A 22,140-nucleotide genomic window follows, 5' to 3' on the forward strand; every position below is an offset into this window, starting at 1 on the left:
CCGCGCAGTTCGCGGTTAGCTGTTCCTTTGAAATATTTTTATAGTGGCCTTTCATTTACATTGACAGTCAGCCGAAGTATAAATTGAAAAATATTACTTGTTTATGCTAAGTACCTATCGTAAATATTAGGGCCATCAGCATTTGTTAATACTCGAATTTCAGATAGAATCGACGTGATAATCTTACCATTATCAGATAAGTGCAATTCGCCTTGATTTATGATGAAATTGTCAACATGTTCGATGTTCGTCGGAGCTGGTTCTGGATGTCCTGTTTCACAATCAAAGAAACTCACAAGCACGAACACACGCGCACACACACACACACACACACACACAAACACACACACACATACACACGAACGCACCCACGCACGCACGCTCGCACGCATACACACACATCCACACACACACACACACACACACACACACACACACACACACACACACACACACACACACACACACACACACACACAAACGAACACAAAACGAACACACACACAAGTTTCAAGTTTGTGACAGCTACATTACAAGTACAAATGCATATATATCTGGTAATTGGGTAATGTAACTTTCTTTCCCCAAATTCGTCTTCAAATTCGATATAATATTTACTATATGTACTGTTTTTCTAAAGCTTCAGGCCACTTCTGTTTGATCAGTTTTTCTAATTGCAATATAAGGTAACATTTTGAAGAATCTTACCTTATCATTATTTTTTTGAGATTCCCGTGCAAAATCAAACCCAGTGGCAATTAATGTATTTGTGATATGAGAAATCAAACACACACACACACACACACACACACACACACACACACACACACACACACACACACACACACACACACACACACACACACTTAAAGTTGTCAAAATACGCAAATAGCAACTTGGATTTAGATCATGGTATATGTGGATCTGCTCATCTCCAGTTTGTTAAAATGTAAAGCTTGGATGGACCTAAACTGGTGTCTTCTTCCCTTGCGTTTGTTGGCTGCGACTTCCATAACTCTCCTTGACACGAGCAGGCTTTTGGGTGTATGGCCGTTTTTCTCCCACCATTTAGGCAGTCATACTCCGATTCCGGGGGACTACTAGTTTAAAAGAAGGCTGGTGTTCACAAAACTTTAGTTTAGGCCACACACAAAAAAATAGTCTGTTTACGGTATCCCGACCGACCCTATTTTTTCGCGCGACCCTAGACTTTTTTTTGGCATTTGGGGAAAGAAAAAAAGAAAAAAAGAAAAAAAGAAAAATTAAATAAAAAAAAAGTCTTTGTTTTTTGGCAAAATAACTTAAAAATATGTTTTTGGGGGAAAAAAACATCCCGACTTTCCGACCCTATTTTTGTGGCCTATGTTACAGTAAACAGACTTTTTGGGGGGGCCTTAAATGCACTATGGCACTGTAAATTGCAGTGTTCCACTTCTTAACACACTTTTTTTTTTACCAGTTGTGAACACTGTGCAACAAATTGTATAACTCTACCAGCAAATATTTCACACTTGGTAAAAACGAAATAGTGTTTACAATGTGTGCAACTTTTGCAAGTAGAATTGTACAGTATTCCACACAGTGTTCACAATTGGTTACAACAAGTGAAACACTTCAGTTTACAGTGCCTAACACACGTACAAATGTGATATATTGAGATTCTATTCAAGCACATGTTAAAATCAGAGGATCCTTTTACAGTTTTAAATAAGCAAAAATAAACAACAATTATGGCGGAAATATTTGAAATAATTTTGATTAGCGCATTGTCTCCCAGGTACAGATATATCCGTCCCCACTCATTTGGCTCTATCTGACCAGGTACGGATATATCCGCTCTGACTGTTAGCTTCAGTCGCTTCCTGTAATAACGTTGATCTAACGCCTGCATTTCAGAGTGTTGATACACAATTTCTACACAGTTACTAGAATTCAGAGTGACCTGCTGCAGCACAGCTGGTCTCGGCTAAAAAAAAACTTGGTCAACATAGGTGGGGTAGAAAGTGTTAAACGATACATTAGAAGGAAGGCATATTTATTGATTAAATTAAAGATCGTCAGAGACACTGCTGACGAATCCTAACTCTCGTCGCTTCGTTTCTTTTTCAGACTACGTACCTGTTGCCTGTCCCGACTCCCTGTCTGTGATGTCGGTTTGTGTTTCCTTGTCAATGCTACTTGCTTGTGTGGTCTCTTCGTTAAAGGCAACGTTGGTGAAGTTGACATCTTGTATATCTGTGACTGTGTCCGTCTTTCGATAAATGGCGCGGGTAGTATCGGCAAGGGGGTCTTTTCGACAGCACCTGCTGATTTTGCTGCAACAATACATCATATAGGTCTGTGATTGTCAAAAACATAAGGTACAAATTAAAAGATGGACGAAAATTCACAATAGGTTCATCTTGGAAACTTTGACATGCAAACAGATAGTCAAATCAATTATTTATCCAGAACAGGTTATTATGTTTCGCCGACTTTTGTATTTCTTGATCTGAAAGGTGTGCCAGATAGCCAAAGTTGAATCCCTTAAATGGCGTAGAACGTTTGCATGAAATTACACTGGAATTAATGCTTTAGTCTGGTGCACAATCTGTCGCAATAATTTGCTTGCTAAGTTAAAATTGAAAATGCTGCTCCGAAATTTAGTCTCTTGATATGTGTTTTGTAATTGCAGTACATTTTATATCGTATTTTCGGATGCCACGTTGAACACAAATAAATTATATGTGTGTGATATGATCTAATATCTCTGAGCTGAGTTTGCACATGTATACACTTTCTCTCTCGCACACACAAACTCGCACATGGGCAAACATAGAAAACACACACACACACACACACACACACACACACACACACACACACACACACACACACACACACACACACTAACACTAACACTAACACTAACAAACTCACACACACACACGCAAACACACACTCACACACACACACACATACATACACACACACACACACACACACACACACACACACACACACACACACACACACACACACACACACACATAACTGTTTTCCATCCGCTTTCTGATCTGATTACCTACCCATTGCAACAACAACAGGTTGTTGAAGAAGAGTTTCCCATCGCTAATGGATGATGTGATTTCTTCTACCGACCTTTTAATCCCATCAGAATAATACAAAAGCAAACGTAAACTTTGGTCGTTGTGTATATTTCACAACAAACATTGTTGACATCTGAAATTAAAACAAAAATATCATGTTCAGTAGACAGCATCTAACAACAACAACAACAACAACAACAACAACAACATCAACAACATCAACAACAACAACAACAACAACAACAACAACAACAACAACAACAACAACAACAACAACAACAACAACAACAACAACAACAACAGGTTTATCAGAAATATGGTGTATTTGTTTTCTTTTTTAACACATTTAAACCCCCACTTTCCACAACGCTTTCTCTGAGAAACAAAAACAAGTCGCGTAAGGGGACATTACTACATTTAGTCAAGCTGTGGAACTCACAGAATGAAACTGAACGCACTGCATTTTTTCACAATGACCGTAGTTCGCCGCTTGTGCAAAACGGAGTTAAACTGACGAGCTTGTTCAGCGCGGTAGTGGTTTCGCTGTGCTGCATAGCACGCTTTTCTGTACCTCTCTTCGTTTGAACTGTCTGAGCGTGTTTTTAATCCAAACATATCATATCTATATGTTTTTGGAATCAGGAACCAACAAGGAATAAGATGAAATTGTTTTTTAATCGATTTCGGAAATTTGATTTAGATAATAATTTTTGACTCACATGCGAAGCAAAAGTGAGTCTATGTACTCACCCGAGTCGTCCGTCCGTCCGTCCCCCCCCCCCCCCCCCCCCCCCCCCCTGTCCGGAAAACTTTAACGTTGGATATTTCTTGGACACTATTCAGTCTATCAGTACCAAATTTGTCAAGATGGTGTATGATGACAAGGCCCCTAAAAACATACATAGCATCTTGACCTTGCTTCAAGGTCAAGGTCGCAGTTGTAGAAGAGAAGGGAGGTAACTCTTACTTGGTTATACATTGAAAGGAGGTAACTCTGATCATGCAGGGATGTTTGATGGGGAGATCAGAAACACCGGGCGAAGCCGGGTCCTGACTGCTCAAGTATCTAGAATGTTCCCAAGGAAAGGAGATAAATCTTGTGAAAGTTATTTCTTTAACAACAAAATGATGTTGTTGGTAATGACAGATTTATCAATGAAAAACAATATCTACAATTTTGATTCATATCAGTCTACTCTCTTACAAATGCATTCGGGCGATGTCAACACCCGGGCGAAGCCGGGCCCTGACTGCTAGCATTTTCAACAATGTATAGACTCTAGTCTTATGAATAAACTGTGGCAGTGAATCTGTGTGTACATAGTGCCATTCGCAGTCATGAGCAACCCAATAGCCTGGCATGACAATCTCCGACTTATACAGCAAGGTCAACTTCTCAAACATTGTTATACTGTAAGCAATAGTCCTTACCCTTTTATCACTCACGCATACTGCAGACTTTCTTAAAGGCACAGTAAGCCTCCCGTAAACCATCACAGAGCTCCCCGAGCGTCTACATACAGTACAAGCATACTTCCATTTGAACGCTCACCGAACGGGAACATCCTGGCTGCTTTCTGTCGAGCGTGAGAAATTTTCAAAGAATTTATTTTCGTGGACTTGGTCTTCTACAACAATGGCGCCTCGTGTTGGTGCTGGACGGCTGTTATGATACCGGAAATCACGCCCGGACAGTAAGCCTCCCGTAAACCATCACAGATACTGTCAGGCTTTTACACACAGTACAAACACCCTTCCATTTGAACGCTCACCAAACGGGAACATCCTAGGTGCCCTACGTAAAGAGCGAGCAATTTTTAAAGAATTAATTTTGCAGATTGTCTCAAACACTTTTTGGACCCATCCTGAACTCAGGTCAAACATGAGTTACTTCCCTTCGGGTCTCATTCTATCGATGTAAACTGGCGATAGCCGTGAATCGATGATTATCAAAATGTTTTTGGACCGTGGTGCGTTTTTGCGCTAGACCTAACTTTTAAAATCTAAATAATAAATTGACAGCTTGTTACACAAACATTCTTTAATCATAAAAGAATTCTTTTTTCATCAAGACAAGATCAGTACAATTCGAAGTTGTGAAAGTTTGAAAAAAGAAAAGCCCGGAAGCAGGGTCACGCAAGGGTCGTAGCAGACGACGGTTTATGCATATCGCCGTTCCTCTCAACAGTCAAAAGCCATCGCCAGAGTTCTTGTGAACCACAACCGTTTGTTTCGTGCATAAAAACGTGCTATTGTAAATAAGCTCACATCGAGTCGCATTCAAATAACTAACTGACGACTACATTGTGAAAAAGGGAAACTGGGTTACACGGGTTCACGATGGCTCAGGGGTAAGATAAACCACGCAAAAAAAAATTCTTGGAAAATTGTTCGCTCTTTTCGGAGGGCACCTAGGATGTTCTCAATCGGTGAGTGTTAAAATGAAAGGGTGTTTGTACTGTGTGTAAAAGCTTGACCGTATCTGTGATGGTTTACGGGAGGCTTACTGTGCCTCCCGTAAACCATCACAGAGCTCCCCGAGCGTCTAAATACAGTACAAGCATACTTCCATTTGAACGCTCACCGAACGGGAACATCCTGGCTGCTTTCTGTCGAGCGTGAGACATTTTCAAAGAATTTATTTTCGTGGACTTGTTCCTCTACAACAATGGCGCCTCGTTTTGGTGCTGGACGGCTGTTATGAATATTCAATACCGGAAATCACGCCCGGACAGTAAGCCTCCCGTAAACCATCACAGATACTGTCAGGCTTTTACACACAGTACAAACACCTTTCCATTTGAACGCTCACCAAACGGGAGCGAGCAATTTTTAAAGAATTAATTTTGCAGATTGTCTCCAACACTTTTTGGACCCATCCTGAACTCAGGTCAAAAATGAGTTACTTCCCTTCGGGTCTCATTCTATCGATGTAAACTGGCGATAGCCGTGGATCGATGATTATCAGAATGTTTACTTCCCTTCGGGTCTCATTCTATCGATGTAAACTGGCGATAGCCGTGGATCGATGATTATCAAAATGTTTTTGGACCGTGGTGCGTTTTTGCGCTAGACCTAACTTTTAAAATCTAAATAATAAATTGACAGCTTGTTACACAAACATTCTTTAATCATAAAAGAATTCTTTTTTCATCAAGACTAGATCTATGGCAATCCGAATGGTGCAAAAGTCCCTTTTAGCTCTTGATGTCTAAATAACACATTATTTAGCTAAATAACGCGTTATTTAGCTAAACAATGCTTTATTTAGCTATATCATGCATTATTTAGCTAAATAATGCATTGTTTAAATTAAACAATGCATTATTTACAGATACAGAAAAAAGAGAGCCCAGAGCACTAAATAATGCATTGTTTAGCATAAATAAGAGATTGTGTTTGTAAATAACTCATTATTTATAAATAATTACGCGTTTTCTCTAAACAATATATTATATGTAAATAAAGTGTTATTTAAATAAATAAAATATTATTTAGATAAATAAAATATTATTTATCTAAATAAAATATTATTTAGATAAATAAAATATTATATGTAAATAAAATATTATTTATCTAAATAAAATATTATTTATCTAAATAAAATATTATTTAGATAAATAATTTATTATTTAGATAAATAATTTATTATTTAGATAAATAATTTATTATTTAGATAAATAATTTATTATTTACTGTTTTTGCCTTGAAATAGTATTATTACACTAAATAATGCTTTATATAGCTATATAATAGGTTTCCGCTATATAATTCATGATTTGGTAAATAATACATTATATACCGTAAATAAAATATTATATACCGTAAACAATTCATTGTTTAGCGCATCGCGAAGCCGTTTTTTCTCTTGTTGTTTTTTTCCACGTGTTTCCGTGGATCCACGAGAGCTCTGTTGATTCTCAAACTGACCAATCAGACAACTAGCATCTGTACACTAATTAAAGTCCCATTGTTGAGTGTGACGAAAACTCGTGGTGACGATTTTAAAACATGTTGGGTCACGCATGGTCCAATCTTACATGGTCCAACCTTACATGGTCCAACCTTACATGGTCCAACCTTACATGGTCCAACCTTACATGGTTCAACCTTACATGGTCCAATCTTACATGGTCCAATCTTGCATGGTCCAACCTTGCATGGTCCAACCTTGCATGGTCCAATCTTACATGGTCCAACCTTACATGGTCCAACCTTACATGGTCCAATCTTACATGGTCCAACCTTACATGGTCCAACCTTACATGGTCCAATCTTACATGGTCCAACCTTACATGGTCCAATCTTACATGGTCCAACCTTACATGGTCCAACCTTACATGGTCCAATCTTACATGGTCCAACCTTACATGGTCCAACCTTACATGGTCCAACCTTGCATGGTCCAATCTTGCATGGTCCAACCTTACATGGTCCAACCTTACATGGTCCAACCTTACATGGTCCAACCTTACATGGTCCAATCTTACATGGTCCAATCTTGCATGGTCCAATCTTGCATGGTCCAATCTTACATGGTCCAACCTTGCATGGTCCAACCTTACATGGTCCAACCTTACATGGTCCAATCTTACATGGTCCAACCTTGCATGGTCCAACCTTACATGGTCCAACCTTACATGGTCCAATCTTACATGGTCCAACCTTACATGGTCCAACCTTACATGGTCCAATCTTACATGGTCCAATCTTACATGGTCCAATCTTGCATGGTCCAATCTTACATGGTCCAACCTTGCATGGTCCAACCCTGCATGGTCCAATCTTACATGGTCCAACCTTACATGGTCCAACCTTGCATGGTCCAATCTTACATGGTCCAACCTTACATGGTCCAATCGTGCATGGTCCAACCTTACATGGTCCAATCTTACATGGTCCAACCTTACATGGTCCAATCTTACATGGTCCATATATATTATTGGACCATGTAAGATTGGACCATGCAAGGTTGGACCATGTAAGGTTGGACCATGTAAGATTGGACCATGTAAGGTTGGACCATGTAAGATTGGACCATGCAAGGTTGGACCATGCAAGATTGGACCATGCAAGATTGGACCATGTAAGATTGGACCATGTAAGGTTGGACCATGTAAGGTTGGACCATGTAAGATTGGACCATGTAAGGTTGGACCATGTAAGGTTGGACCATGTAAGATTGGACCATGCAAGGTTGGACCATGTAAGATTGGACCATGTAAGATTGGACCATGCAAGATTGGACCATGTAAGATTGGACCATGTAAGGTTGAACCATGTAAGGTTGGACCATGTAAGATTGGACCATGTAAGATTGGACCATGTAAGGTTGGACCATGTAAGGTTGGACCATGTAAGATTGGACCATGTAAGGTTGGACCATGTAAGGTTGGACCATGCAATGTTGGACCATGTAAGATTGGACCATGCAAGATTGGACCATGTAAGATTGGACCATGTAAGGTTGGACCATGTAAGGTTGGACCATGTAAGATTGGACCATGTAAGGTTGGACCATGTAAGGTTGGACCATGTAAGGTTGGACCATGCAAGGTTGGACCATGTAAGGTTGGACCATGTAAGATTGGACCATGTAAGGTTGGACCATGTAAGGTTGGACCATGTAAGGTTGGATCATGTAAGATTGGACCATGTAAGATTGGACCATGCAAGGTTGGACCATGCAAGGTTGGACCATGTAAGATTGGACCATGCAAGATTGGACCATGTAAGGTTGGACCATGTAAGGTTGGACCATGTAAGGTTGGACCATGTAAGATTGGACCATGCAAGGTTGGACCATGCAAGATTGGTCCATGCAAGATTGGACCATGCAAGATTGGACCATGTAAGATTGGACCATGTAAGGTTGGACCATGTAAGGTTGGACCATGTAAGATTGGACCATGTAAGGTTGGACCATGTAAGGTTGGACCATGTAAGATTGGACCATGCAAGGTTGGACCATGCAAAGTTGGACCATGTAAGATTGGACCATGCAAGATTGGACCATGTAAGATTGGACCATGTAAGGTTGAACTATGTAAGGTTGGACCATGTAAGATTGGACCATGTAAGATTGGACCATGTAAGGTTGGACCATGTAAGGTTGGACCATGTAAGATTGGACCATGTAAGGTTGGACCATGCAAGATTGGACCATGCAAGATTGGACCATGTAAGATTGGACCATGTAAGGTTGGACCATGTAAGGTTGGACCATGTAAGATTGGACCATGTAAGGTTGGACCATGTAAGGTTGGACCATGTAAGATTGGACCATGTAAGATTGGACCATGCAAGATTGGACCATGTAAGATTGGACCATGTAAGGTTGAACCATGTAAGGTTGGACCATGTAAGATTGGACCATGTAAGATTGGACCATGTAAGGTTGGACCATGTAAGGTTGGACCATGTAAGATTGGACCATGTAAGGTTGGACCATGTAAGGTTGGACCATGTAAGGTTGGACCATGTAAGATTGGACCATGCGTGACCCAACATGTTTTAAAATCGTCACCACGAGTTTTCGTCACACTCAACAATGGGACTTTAATTAGTGTACAGATGCTAGTTGTCTGATTGGTCAGTTTGAGAATCAACAGAGCTCTCGTGGATCCACGGAAACACGTGGAAAAAAACAACAAGAGAAAAAACGGCTTCGCGATGCGCTAAACAATGAATTGTTTACGGTATATAATATTTTATTTACGGTATATAATGTATTATTTACCAAATCATGAATTATATAGCGGAAACCTATTATATAGCTATATAAAGCATTATTTAGTGTAATAATGCTATTTCAAGGCAAAAACAGTAAATAATAAATTATTTATCTAAATAATAAATTATTTATCTAAATAATAAATTATTTATCTAAATAATAAATTATTTATCTAAATAATATTTTATTTAGATAAATAATATTTTATTTAGATAAATAATATTTTATTTACATATAATATTTTATTTATCTAAATAATATTTTATTTAGATAAATAATATTTTATTTATCTAAATAATATTTTATTTATTTAAATAACACTTTATTTACATATAATATATTGTTTAGAGAAAACGCGTAATTATTTATAAATAATGAGTTATTTACAAACACAATCTCTTATTTATGCTAAACAATGCATTATTTAGTGCTCTGGGCTCTCTTTTTTCTGTATCTGTAAATAATGCATTGTTTAATTTAAACAATGCATTATTTAGCTAAATAATGCATGATATAGCTAAATAAAGCATTGTTTAGCTAAATAACGCGTTATTTAGCTAAATAATGTGTTATTTAGACATCAAGAGCTAAAAGGGACTTTTGCACCATTCGGATTGCCATAAAGATCAGTACAATTCGAAGTTGTGAAAGTTTGAAAAAAGAAAAGCCCGGAAGCAGGGTCACGCAAGGGTCGTAGCAGACGACGGTTTATGCATATCGCCGTTCCTCTCAACAGTCAAAAGCCATCGCCAGAGTTCTTGTGAATCACAACCGTTTGTTTCGTGCATAAAAACGTGCTTATGTAAATAAGCTCACATCGAGTCGCATTCTTATAACTAACTGACGACTACATTGTGAAAAAGGGAAACTGGATCACACGGGTTCACGATGGCTCAGGGGTAAGATAAACCACGCAAAAATAAATTCTTTGAAAATTGTTCGCTCTTTACGGAGGGCACCTAGGATGTTCTCAATCGGTGAGTGTTTAAATGAAAGGGTGTTTGTACTGTGTGTAAAAGCTTGACCGTATCTGTGATGGTTTACGGGAGGCTTACTGTGCCTTTAAAGGTGGTCGTCTACATTTTGACTTTTTTCCAATAATCTTATGGTTAGATTTCGCTAAAAAGTTATTTCAGATGATGAATGAACCATGGGGCAAAAAGTTACAGATTTTTTTTTATATGTAAACAAAGTTTTTATTTTTTGGGAGCGTGACTCACGCTTCCAATGTTTACTTTTCTGTTTTCTGAGACCATGTGCTTTACCTAAAAATATCGACCAATCAAATTATTAGCGGCGCATGCGCAAAGAGTCATTTACGGTCCAAAGATGTCTGCCATCTTGCGCCAGTTACGTAAAAAGCAAAATTGTGATCGATCAGGGCGGCATAGGTCTGAATGTGTACATTTGGGGGACCAGAAACAACCCTGAGATGCAGCGAAGTTGGAATTAGGCGCCAAATTCAACCGGCAAGTGGCAAAAATACTATGATGCTCATTGAAAGTTACGTCGGGGGTGTGTTCAAAGTACTTTTGGCAAAATCGCAAGCAGGACAAAGCCCTGTGAGTTTTTTCTGTGGAAGACTGAGCATGCTGAAACGGAATGTAAGTATACTTTTTGACATTAGTCTACACCCAACCTTTACTTTGATCTTCCATTAACTTTACTTGTATATATTTGAAATCAATTTACAAACCTAGTTATTACGTTTCACAGTTCTGAAACAAAGCTTGTACGTGTACATTACCATTTCACTGTAGGCTGAAAGGGCGCGTCCGAACATTTCATACTCAAAGGCGGTTTGAAATGGTAAACCGGGCTTACTTTTAGATCTGGTTTTTACATTATGTATTCGTCCACACGTTTTCCTTTTCTCAGCTAGTGTCGTGTCGTGGTGTGTGTCGTGGGAAAGGGAGGGGGGGGGGGAGTTGCATTTTCAGTGGCCGATTCTACTTCGGACAGATCAAGCTCATCCAGATGAATAGAACTAAAATGTCACATTTGTTTTAGAATCTATAGATCTGTTCTTAGTTTTTACGGTATGGCTTCAGCTACATTCCGTCTGCGTGTGCCTTACACGAACGACTGTTGGAAAACAAAAATTCTCTTCAGAGATTATATGATACTATTCAGTTTTTAACCACCACGTTTTTACATTGTGTGATTAAATGATAAGGTGACGTGCATCTTCACGCAGTCGCGCGCGCATGTGTGTGTAAGGGGGGGGGGGGGGGGGATATGTCTGTCTGTGCCCTGTGACTTCAACATAAAGTGTGTGTATTCAACAGTAACGTTGCACATTGCAGATCTGTGCGCCAGGAATGTGGACAAGAAAGCCGCAGTTTGAGCAAAGATCCAACGGTAAGCTATTTTATTCGAAAGCTGTTTTATTCGAAGACAGCGAGTCCGTTTGTAAGCAAGCTTTTATGATGTTCCTGCATACAACCTTCATCGATGCTACAGGGATACGTGTTTTAAGTTTTTAACATTGAAACTGTGTGTGTGTGTACGTGTACGTGTGTGTGTGTGGGTGGGAGAGAGAGAGAGAGAGAGAGAGAGAGAGAGAGAGAGAGACTATGTGTGTGTGTGTGTGTGTGTGTGTGTGTGTGTGTGTGTGTGTGTGTGTGTGTGTGTGTGTGTGTGTGTGTGTGTGTGTGTGTGTGTTCGCTCTGAAAAAACGAGAACACGCAAAAATAAACATCGTATTTGGTCAAGGTATCAGAAATATTTAGTATATGCAGCTAGCTGCATATTTTGCTGATGGTGAAGGGTAACATTTTGTTTTTCTCATAGCCTTTATTCATCAAGCTGACAGTGACAACATAATTAGGCAACACAGACAAATTAAATAGCATATCCACAATTACTATAACAACAAATGCAAGCGGACCAATAGTTGCAACAAACTTCAGGCTAAATAACATCAAAAAGAAAGGACCAGGGGAAAAAGAGAGATCACACGTATCTAAGAAAACAACGGTAACCATTTGTATGTCCGAATGTATCATTAAAACCACGATATCCACGTCTTGCCTGTTCTTAGTGTCATGCAATCATGAGTAGCAAGTGGTGTAAAAATTGAGAGACAAAGAAAGGCACAGTCGTTCCCATGAAAACTTTTGGCTCACCATCTCAGATTTAGACAAGATTGTACATGAACAAAGACTTAGATTCGACAACCTGGCTGCTTCATGCGCAAAGTGATAATTTATTTTGATGTGTTATCATCACAGATTCCTGCTTGTGTTCGTTCACAAATCAGTCAATAAAAAAACAATCACAAACTGCACCCAGGCTGATTAGTTGATGTGTTTAGCGATGGTCTTTTCAGGCCTGGTCTGTAAATCGAATAGTTTACTCGGGAAGGACTGAACCTTTCACATCAATATTCAACAAAAACCAACAAAACGTTTGAATAACACATACGAGAAGAGGGGAAAAATGAATTTGTGTGCTTTTGTTATCAGGGGAGGGAACCATCTAATCCGAGCAAAATTACCTCCCTTGATTTTTCTTACGTGATACATGTGCAAAGTGAATAAAAAGTGCATCAGTCACAAACAAATACAACTATTTAGCAGGATCAATTAGTACACTTGATGCATATATGAATGTTGATCTATTCAGAATAATAAATAATGTCCCGGCTGATTCTCCCTGCTAAATTATCATTGATATCCCGTCGCGATATAACCTTCGTGGTTGAAAACGACGTTAAACACCAAATAAAGAAAGATCATTGATATGTGTGTTCCCTATGCACAGCGTTTGTTTTTTGGTTGTTGTTGTTTTGGTTCATGTAACGTTTCAGGCGTATTCTCAATACATTTAGAGAACTGTTATGGAAGCCTGAAGATCAAAGACAAAAATGTAATTACCGTAAAATGTAAAAAAGAAAACGTTTTTTCCAATAGCTCCTGCCATTCTGATTGTGGACTTAAGAAGACAAATATACCTGCAGCCCGATTACTTGAAATGTGGCATCGGTATTAAGTGTGTGTGTGTGTGTGTGTGTGTGTGTGTGTGTGTGTGTGTGTGTGTGTGTGTGTGTGTGTTTTGATGCAGCTGCAGAAGTGAAGGAGCAATGGTTAAGAGTGAGGGGGTAGGTATGCAATATACAAGTGGGTAGATTTGTGAACCATCTGTGTGCCCGCTAGGTGGAAGACGTCCATGGCATCCATATAAGAATACATCGCTGCTCTGCCGATTCAGGATGAAGTCATATTCAAGCCATTGTCCTGCAAGAAAAAAACACGTCATTTTTAGTCCATATATGCATTTCCGTGACTAAGCTTTGGTTTAATCATCGGCCTGATAATGATGACCTAGAAGCAATAGATTTGTTATAAAAAACAATTGAAAAAAAGTAAATTAATTCTTTCATTCTTGTATTTATCAATGTATTTATTCTTTTCTTCTTTTTTTTTCTTGGGTGGTGGTGGAGGTTGGGAGGGGTGTGTGTGTGTGTTGTAATTATTCGTTTTCAAACCCTTCGGACAGATACTGATGCGCCGGAGACATAGCAGAATTTTTCGGGAATGCATAATCTTGCGATCAGATGTGTAAGATGGTGATTGTTCTACACTACTCGTCATAAAAAAAACTTTACAGATGCGTTTGAGGGCAGATCTTTATGATGAGGCCGTTTATCGTAAAACCAATTATATGACTGGAAAGGCCTTTTATGCCCCTAACTTATTCAGAAAACAGATTGAGTTTACATGACGTATTGTCGATACAGTGAAACCTACAACACACACACACACCCAAATCAAATTCGCAAAATGAAGGTTCCCGCGTTAAAATTGACAACAAATCAGAACTGCTAAAACAAAACATGTTTAGCATGTTCTTAGACAAAACAATCAAATTTGCATTCAAATCAGTAAGTTTTGTTCACATATCTTGTCTAACATGGACGCTATGGCATGCTGAGTGGTGTAGGTGTCAATCCTCTCAGCAGGCATTAACGGCAGTTTTTGAAGCCGTTTTAGTGGGTAATGAGACAAAAAATGGTACAGTTGAGTAACTCGCTAACGCATTGCCTTCACACTTGCGGAGGTAATTGGTGCTAACACATGTCGTAAATTACACACGAAATCTCAAGTCATTTGAGATATTAGTTCTGCTGTTATTTGGCATGTCAGAAACAGTTCTTAAATTGACGATAGGTTTTTGCTGAATCATTGAACAAATTTTATTTGTTGAAATCTTCAAGAACAATGACAGATGCGCCACATACTCAAATTTCATGTACATATTTTATCAGACATGGGTGGTATGAGGATTTCAACGCGAAAGTAGTTTTTTAAAGTTGACTCATTCAGAGCGCTGAGCGCAAATGTCGGCCTACGCATAGCAAAGCTCACTGCCGACACGCTTAACTGATCAATGGCTCTTGAAAAAGCATTTTCCAAAAATGTGTGTGTGCGTTTAAACAAGTGCGCTTTGAACAGCCATTGGTGAAACTGTATTAAATTTAAGGGTAAAATGAAGCTTTCATTTTTCTAAATGCATGCTAATTCTATTTTTTTTCTTCTGTTCAATCGGACAGGGTAGATCCTTATTTTTAAAACTCTTTTTGGGATGTCGCATAACAGCAGAACTAATACCTCACATGACTTGAGATTTCGTGTGTACTTTACGACATGTGTTAACACAAATCTCCGAAAGTTTGAAGGCAATGTGTTTGCGAGTTACTCAAATGTACCATTCTTTGTCTTATTACCCGCTAAAATGGCTTCAAAAACTGCCTTTTATGCCTGCTGAGAGTATTGACACCTACACCGCTCAGCCTGCCATATATGCATAGCGTCCATGTTAGACAAGATATGTGAACAACACATACTGATTTAGATGCAGATTTGATTGTGTGAGCAAGAGTGACCCTGTTTGTTGTTTTATTATCTCAAATTGAAGAACAACTTTTGCCCACTCAAATTGATTTGGTTCAGCTGTTGTGCCTAGCAGTGTTGTTTTTCCATTTTGAAGAAGACTGGGTGACAGGGTGACCCCCCAAAAATGCAACCCTCAAAAATGCTAATAACTTCTGCATCTGTTGACCGAATCACATTATATTTGGGGGACATAAACTTCAGCTACCGTGACACTTTCACAAAGGGGCAATTTTGTAGATCAAATGGTCAGACTTTTGTGCTATTTCAAAAAAAGTTGCCAAGATGTGGAAGGGACATGGATAGGCTGAAGTTTATGTCCCCCAAATATAAAGTGATTCGGTCAACAGATGTAAAGTTATTCGCATTTTTGAGGGTTGCATTTTTTTAAGGTCACCCTGTAGTTGCCAAAAAATCAGCCTGACTGGGCCATTTCTACTGAATTTCCAGGATGTTGTTATAACATTTAAAGATTAATAACGGAAACAGGACACATTTCTAAAGATTTCATATAACGATTATCCGCCCTATCCGGACACGCCCATCACTTTTCAGGTTGTTGTTTTTTCATCATAATTTAAATGCATAATTACGGCACATCATAGTCGAGTCATGTATAACGTATGGCGATTAACAGCAGTGTGCTAACATTTTTGAAACTGTTTCAGATTTTTAAGTACTATTTTTGTAATTACAGGTCATGGTAGTGGTGACAAACACACCTGGAAGGACATGTGGCTGCACTTGAAGTAGGCTCCTCTGGGAAGGATCCTCTGTTAAGGTTGCAGGCCATGCCCAAAACCGGGGATGGGAGCCGCTCAGCAATGGACAGGACCAGCTCCCCCGCGGTCATCTCGTTAATCATGTTCTGACCAACACAGTTAAAAGTCCTATTGTCATGAAATAATGTAATGCATTCAAATTTGTATCCATTTTATCTGTTTTAATAGATGTAGTATTATGAAACAAGTGGCATGTAGATATAATTATAAGCCATGCGCACTTGACCGGCATTCATGAAACTTTGTGGAATTATCATCCCATATCGCACGCCAATGTACACCAAATTTGAAGTAAGTTGTAGAAGTAATTCATGAGTTATCAGCATTTTTTTTTTTTTTTTGGGGGGGGGGGGGGTTACTTTGTACATGTTTGTGTGTGTGCTTTATGCATTCAGATGTATACATATGTACGAGTGTATGCATTAAATAAGTTGGTATATAATTAAAATTCTTTTGTTAATAAATTGTGTCTCGACTGATTGATGGGATTGTCGATTTTGTAAGTATCCATTTAACAGCAAACGGAAGTATAGTGTGTCACCACTCTCTCTCTCTCTCTCTCTCTCTCTCTCTCTCTCTCTCTCTCTCTCTCTCTCTCTCTCATATGGATGCACACACACAAACACACGCACACACACACACACAGTGACACACACACACACACACACGCATTTACACTATACAGCCCATACTTGAATAACTGAGATTAACATAAGCACTCAAGCAATAACAGAGAGAAGAAATCTTCAAACCATTACATTTGTAACTACACAAACTCACTGTAAGACTAAGAGACTGGATCTTTCTTCCCGATAACTCTTGGCGGCAGCTTCTTGAGTTGCTGTCCGCATGCGGACTCTCTGTGTCCCCGATTGCGCTGACGCTAACACAGCCGCACCTGCTGGCCCTGCCCTGCCTCTTCTGACCGGTGGAGACGATGCTTAGCTCAGAGTTGAGACATGAGATAAGCGTACTGTGTTCGACCTGAGTATCGAAATGGACAGCTTTTAGTTTTACAGAAAAAAAAGAAACAACAAAACAAAAGTGTTAAAAGACACAGTCTAAGAAATGGACAAACGGTTATACTTGACGGACATGAATCATAAGTGAATAAAATACGTGGCTTATACCTACCATGCAATACAGTACGTTTGGCATTTTTAAGAACTATAAATGCATACATGAATCGTCTAAAACATGATCAGGTATAAGAAAACAAACACGTACAGATACTCCGATTCACACAATCACTCGTACTACCACGTGAATGTCACACACACGCGCGCACGCACGTACTACGTACACACACACACACACATCCACAGACATACGCACGCACATTTTACACATACAAACAAACACGCACATTTTACACACATACGGCACACACATAGACATAAGAAATACAAAAATAAAAACCAGCTGCATTCTAAGATTCGACCGGAGAATCTAGATCTCCGATTCAACTGATTCAGTTAGATCTGTAGTTGTTAGTCTTGCAGGAAAATCAATGGCGATTCTGACATCGGTGTTGCGGGTACTAGACTAGTCTACGTAAACTCATTAAAAATGAAAGCACACAAATCAAGGACTCTTGTTGGAAAATACAATTGTTTTTGATTCCGATCCTTATTTTGTAGTCGAAATATTTTGTGTGTGCAGAAATACAAATTTAGATCGATTGCAAGCGTTTTAGATTTCATTGTCAGTGTAGGCTACGTGTGTCACTGTGTCGGAACTGTGCCTCTCGAAACATTGAGTTAGTGTTAGACCTATGCTTTTGCTTTATTTTTATGATGACTCCTTAATTCCTGAACCGAATCATTAAGCAGAGCCTCTTTGTAAACCGCCATCAAACATAAAGTACCGTAATGTGCAATGCTGTAAGCGTAAAACTGACTTTTGAGAGGTTCCCTGAAATGCGTCAACTCGGCTAAGATTTGATATCTGCGAATGACGAACACAGTACGTGAACAGAGCAAACACATTGCTTGAAACTGTTTTGGTGCATTATGAAGCCTTGTTTGCAGCCACTTAAAAGTCTTATACGACAAGAATGTATTGCATAATTGATAAAAAGAACTTACCAGAGAACTTTCGTCAAGGCAGCGGCTGCTCACCGCTAGGAATTCTGGGTGGTTAAGCACTTTGAAAACTTCCGGTTTACATTATGTTCCAAATAAGGATATCCTACTACGATTATGTTCCAAATAAGGATATCCTACTACGATGGAATACATCAATGAATTTTCAAACGGCTACACTTGCTCCGTCCTTTGTGATCGGAGGGGGGTGTTTTTTTGAAAGTGTTAGTGAATGGATTAAACATTATAGCGGTCAAATCTCAATTTCTGTGAGAAAATGTAGACGAGGACCTTTAAGCTATAAGTGAAATCAGTATTAGTCGATGAATGTGGGAAGGTTACATGTGTCGTCAATTTCGAAGGTGAATACGTGATCAAACGTTAAAGAAATATTGCAAGTAAAAACCATAACTTTAAAGACTTCTTATTTAGGTTGTACAATTTCATAATTGTGTGTTTTTCGACACCGTGTACACACTTTCAAGCCAATTTGTTTATCCACAAACCTAACTTTGTTGTTGAAAAATATTGTTGAGTTGTTTGAATAATGCGTGCGTTTAACATGAAGGAAAACATACGGTGAGTGTTCCTAGTTTCTAACCTACTCAGTACCTACATTCACAATCAAGGATCAAAGCTTTACCAATGCACACAACACTACTTCACACCGAAAGAAGACTCTAAACTGAATATAAAACCGTAAAGTCTTACCGTAGGTGTTCTGTGCTGAAAGAAGAGGAAAGTAACTCCGGGAGCTTCAAGATTGATTATCAAGACCAAACCTAACCATTCCTATTGTATGCTTCAAAATGTCACGTAATTGCTGACAATGGGTGTTATATTTGTGAGACAGTCGCGGGTATTTTGCTTTGAAACCTTTTCTACCCAGAAGTACATCTGCAAACAGTATAATGTTATCTCTATGCTTTTTACATTGAAATTAGAATGGGATGAATGAGCCAGGTTGTCATGTCACAATCGCCTTGACGTGGTTCAGAGACAATAGAAAAACAAGAAATTCCTACGAGGTAGGAAAAACACCCCCGTCAAAGGGAAATAACCTTCTCAGTTGGTGGCAGTGACTGACTGAGAATGGTTATTTCCCTTTGACCATTAAGATGTTCCTCTATAAGTCCTTGTAGAATCTTAATCCACCAATAACTCCCTAACCGTGTGTTTGACTGGTCCCAATTTTTGTAAGGACCGTCTCAGGAATGTATAGAACCTGTTCACCAAGTTTGGTGACGATCGGTCCGTTCATTCTTGAGATCTATATGCGAACACAAACAAACAAACAAACAAACAAACACATCGAGCGAAACCTATACACACCCCTATACCGGGGGTGTAATCACACAAGCTATCGGGCTTCGAGCTTCACAAGAACACTTTATTGAAAGTTTTAATATGAAAATATGGCGTGTCGCTTCAAACAGATTTACCAAAAGCATTGTAAAGCTGTGAATTCCTGATAGTCAATCTGGTTTTCTCCGTGAGTTAACAGCATAATTATATTATAAGTTCCAAAACAGATCAGACACAGAAGATGAATAGCCCTGACCTCCGCCTGGAGTAACCATATGTGACCCTCCACCACGGAATGAGTCGCATGTCACCTTTGCATGATTTTCATATTTTTACATTTTCCTAGAGAGTTTTTTATGCTCTATCCAGTGGTGAAAACCGTTTTAGAAAAGAGCGAAAACTGTTTGAGTTATAAGCCTGTGACTAAGGTGACCCCCACACTGTTACCAGCCACTCCCGGACTTATATTAAGCCTAGCGCAGAACCGCGCGAGGTGACATGCAACTCATTTCGTGGTGGAGGGTCACATATATAAAATCGTGAAGTTCATGTGCCAAGATTGTTCTCCATTGTTACACGAATTGACCAGGCGGAAGAACAAGTTCCATGTCATGTAAAGTAATCTATTTTATGGCAATACTCACAACAGCATGGTCAGACAGTCCTAAAAATGTACCTCGAAAAGGATCAGTCCCAGGTTACGAAGGATTTCACAAAGACAGACATTTCATACTTTCCAAATGTTACACAAAATGAAAAACAATAGGTCTGTAGACAAAGTTCTGTAATTAAACGTTATTGCAAGTGTTTCCCGATTTTCGATATTTTTTTTTAGCTCTTTACTTAGTCAGCTACCAGACATTTCTTTCCTTAGGTAGCTACTGTATATACTGTATATATAGTAGTATATACTACTGAACGTTGGCAGTCTCTTTGTTTTTGGATTTACTGTATAATTCAGCAATCGATCGGCTTCTGTTACGTGTATAGAAAGACACTTTTTATTTCCAACGCTAAAAATGTTCAAAGAATGGTCACATCTCGACTGTTTGGCACTGAAACTGTTCTCAAAATGTTTCTAAAAAATTTAGTTTTGATGATAAAAAGAGACCTTGTTTTTCTTCAATTTCGGTTGCGAATTGTAGTGTCTTCGTAGAAGGAGCTACAGTAAAGAACAGATGATAAAATATTGCTCAAACTTAGACATTGGATAACATTATTTTACTTACCCTGTCTCCTTGGGCAAACATACTGAACTACGTTAGACGTCAAACAGTTGTAAAGGCTACTTGACTGACATTAATACATTGGACTTTTCCTACTTGTTATTTAGTGTTAATATATTCGCACGGTTGCACAAGCACTAAAAATAAGGCATAGAAAATCCAGAGTAGCCATTGCTGGTGACAATGGTCGAGTTATATAGAACGCTTACTTACTTTTACACGCATGCGAGTATTTAGAAACCTTTACACATCGATTTGAAAGGAAATTATTTTTTAATCATTCTATTCAGGACACCTGTGAATAGAAGAAGGTTATATTTCAGAGTCGAGCTTTCGTGCTATAGTACCCCATAAATGGTATGCTATAGAATCACAATGTTACCAAAGCAAGTCAGCTATTGATCCTCCTCTTTCTTCTCCTGCCTATAGTCACGGGGGATAACCTGACATAAGCGGGGCGGAAGTTATACGCGGGGCCTGACACGATTGAAGGCACGTTTTGTCAGTTTTCTTGGATTTGTTTGATTTACGTCGGGATTTAAGGTAAGCTACAGATTCAGCGATGACTTAATTTGTTTCTCAATGCATAAAAAGTCATATAGTGGTTGATATTTGCCCGTAAATTACCCCCAAAGCTGAAAATGTCGGCGATCGAGCGCCGGAAATGTCTGTTCGATGGGTTTCGGAAGTAGAAATGTGCTTTATTTCACAAAATCAGCTCGTATTTGACATCGGTTTGGGATTTTAATGAACGATGAAGTCATTGAAAATGCAAAGAAGTGATATTTCGGGGGTAGAATATATCGACCGACCCTGTAGACGAGAAGAGGTCAAATGTGAAAGATGAGCGAACGCGGGGCTGCCGACCGCGAATGGGACAGCAGAAGCACGTGGGAACGAAATGTCAGAAAAGCATTCAGTTGTGCAATAAAACGGTTCGGTTCATCATTTTCAATGCACATTTTGATGAACCTAGAAACACACGTACCCTGTTGCCCTAAGATAACGACACACACACACACACACA

The 22,140-nt window shown here is 39.0% G+C and overlaps 1 protein-coding gene and 1 long non-coding RNA gene across 3 annotated transcripts in view; one reads left to right on the forward strand and one right to left on the reverse strand.

Moving 5' to 3' along the window:
• Positions 1–3,217, reverse strand: part of LOC138972822 (uncharacterized) — a 9,346-nt gene extending 6,129 nt beyond the window's left edge. For both annotated transcript variants that reach the window (XM_070345486.1, XM_070345485.1), the window contains exons 1-3: positions 3,069–3,217; positions 2,119–2,315; positions 188–271 (exon numbers count right to left, since the gene is read on the reverse strand). In XM_070345486.1, the coding sequence (XP_070201587.1) occupies positions 188–271; positions 2,119–2,315; positions 3,069–3,109 (322 nt within the window). In that variant the 5' untranslated portion in view covers positions 3,110–3,217. The remainder of the gene's footprint in view (positions 1–187; positions 272–2,118; positions 2,316–3,068) is intronic.
• Positions 3,218–12,086: 8,869 nt separating this feature from the next.
• LOC138972821 (uncharacterized) lies at positions 12,087–16,978 on the forward strand. Its single transcript, XR_011457770.1, has 2 exons — positions 12,087–12,183; positions 16,414–16,978. It is a non-coding gene; the product is annotated as an uncharacterized lncRNA (long non-coding RNA).
• Positions 16,979–22,140: the final 5,162 nt, after the last annotated feature.

Source organism: Littorina saxatilis, linkage group LG8, assembly GCF_037325665.1.
Source record: "Littorina saxatilis isolate snail1 linkage group LG8, US_GU_Lsax_2.0, whole genome shotgun sequence".
Classification (NCBI taxonomy): Eukaryota; Metazoa; Mollusca; class Gastropoda; order Littorinimorpha; family Littorinidae; genus Littorina; species Littorina saxatilis.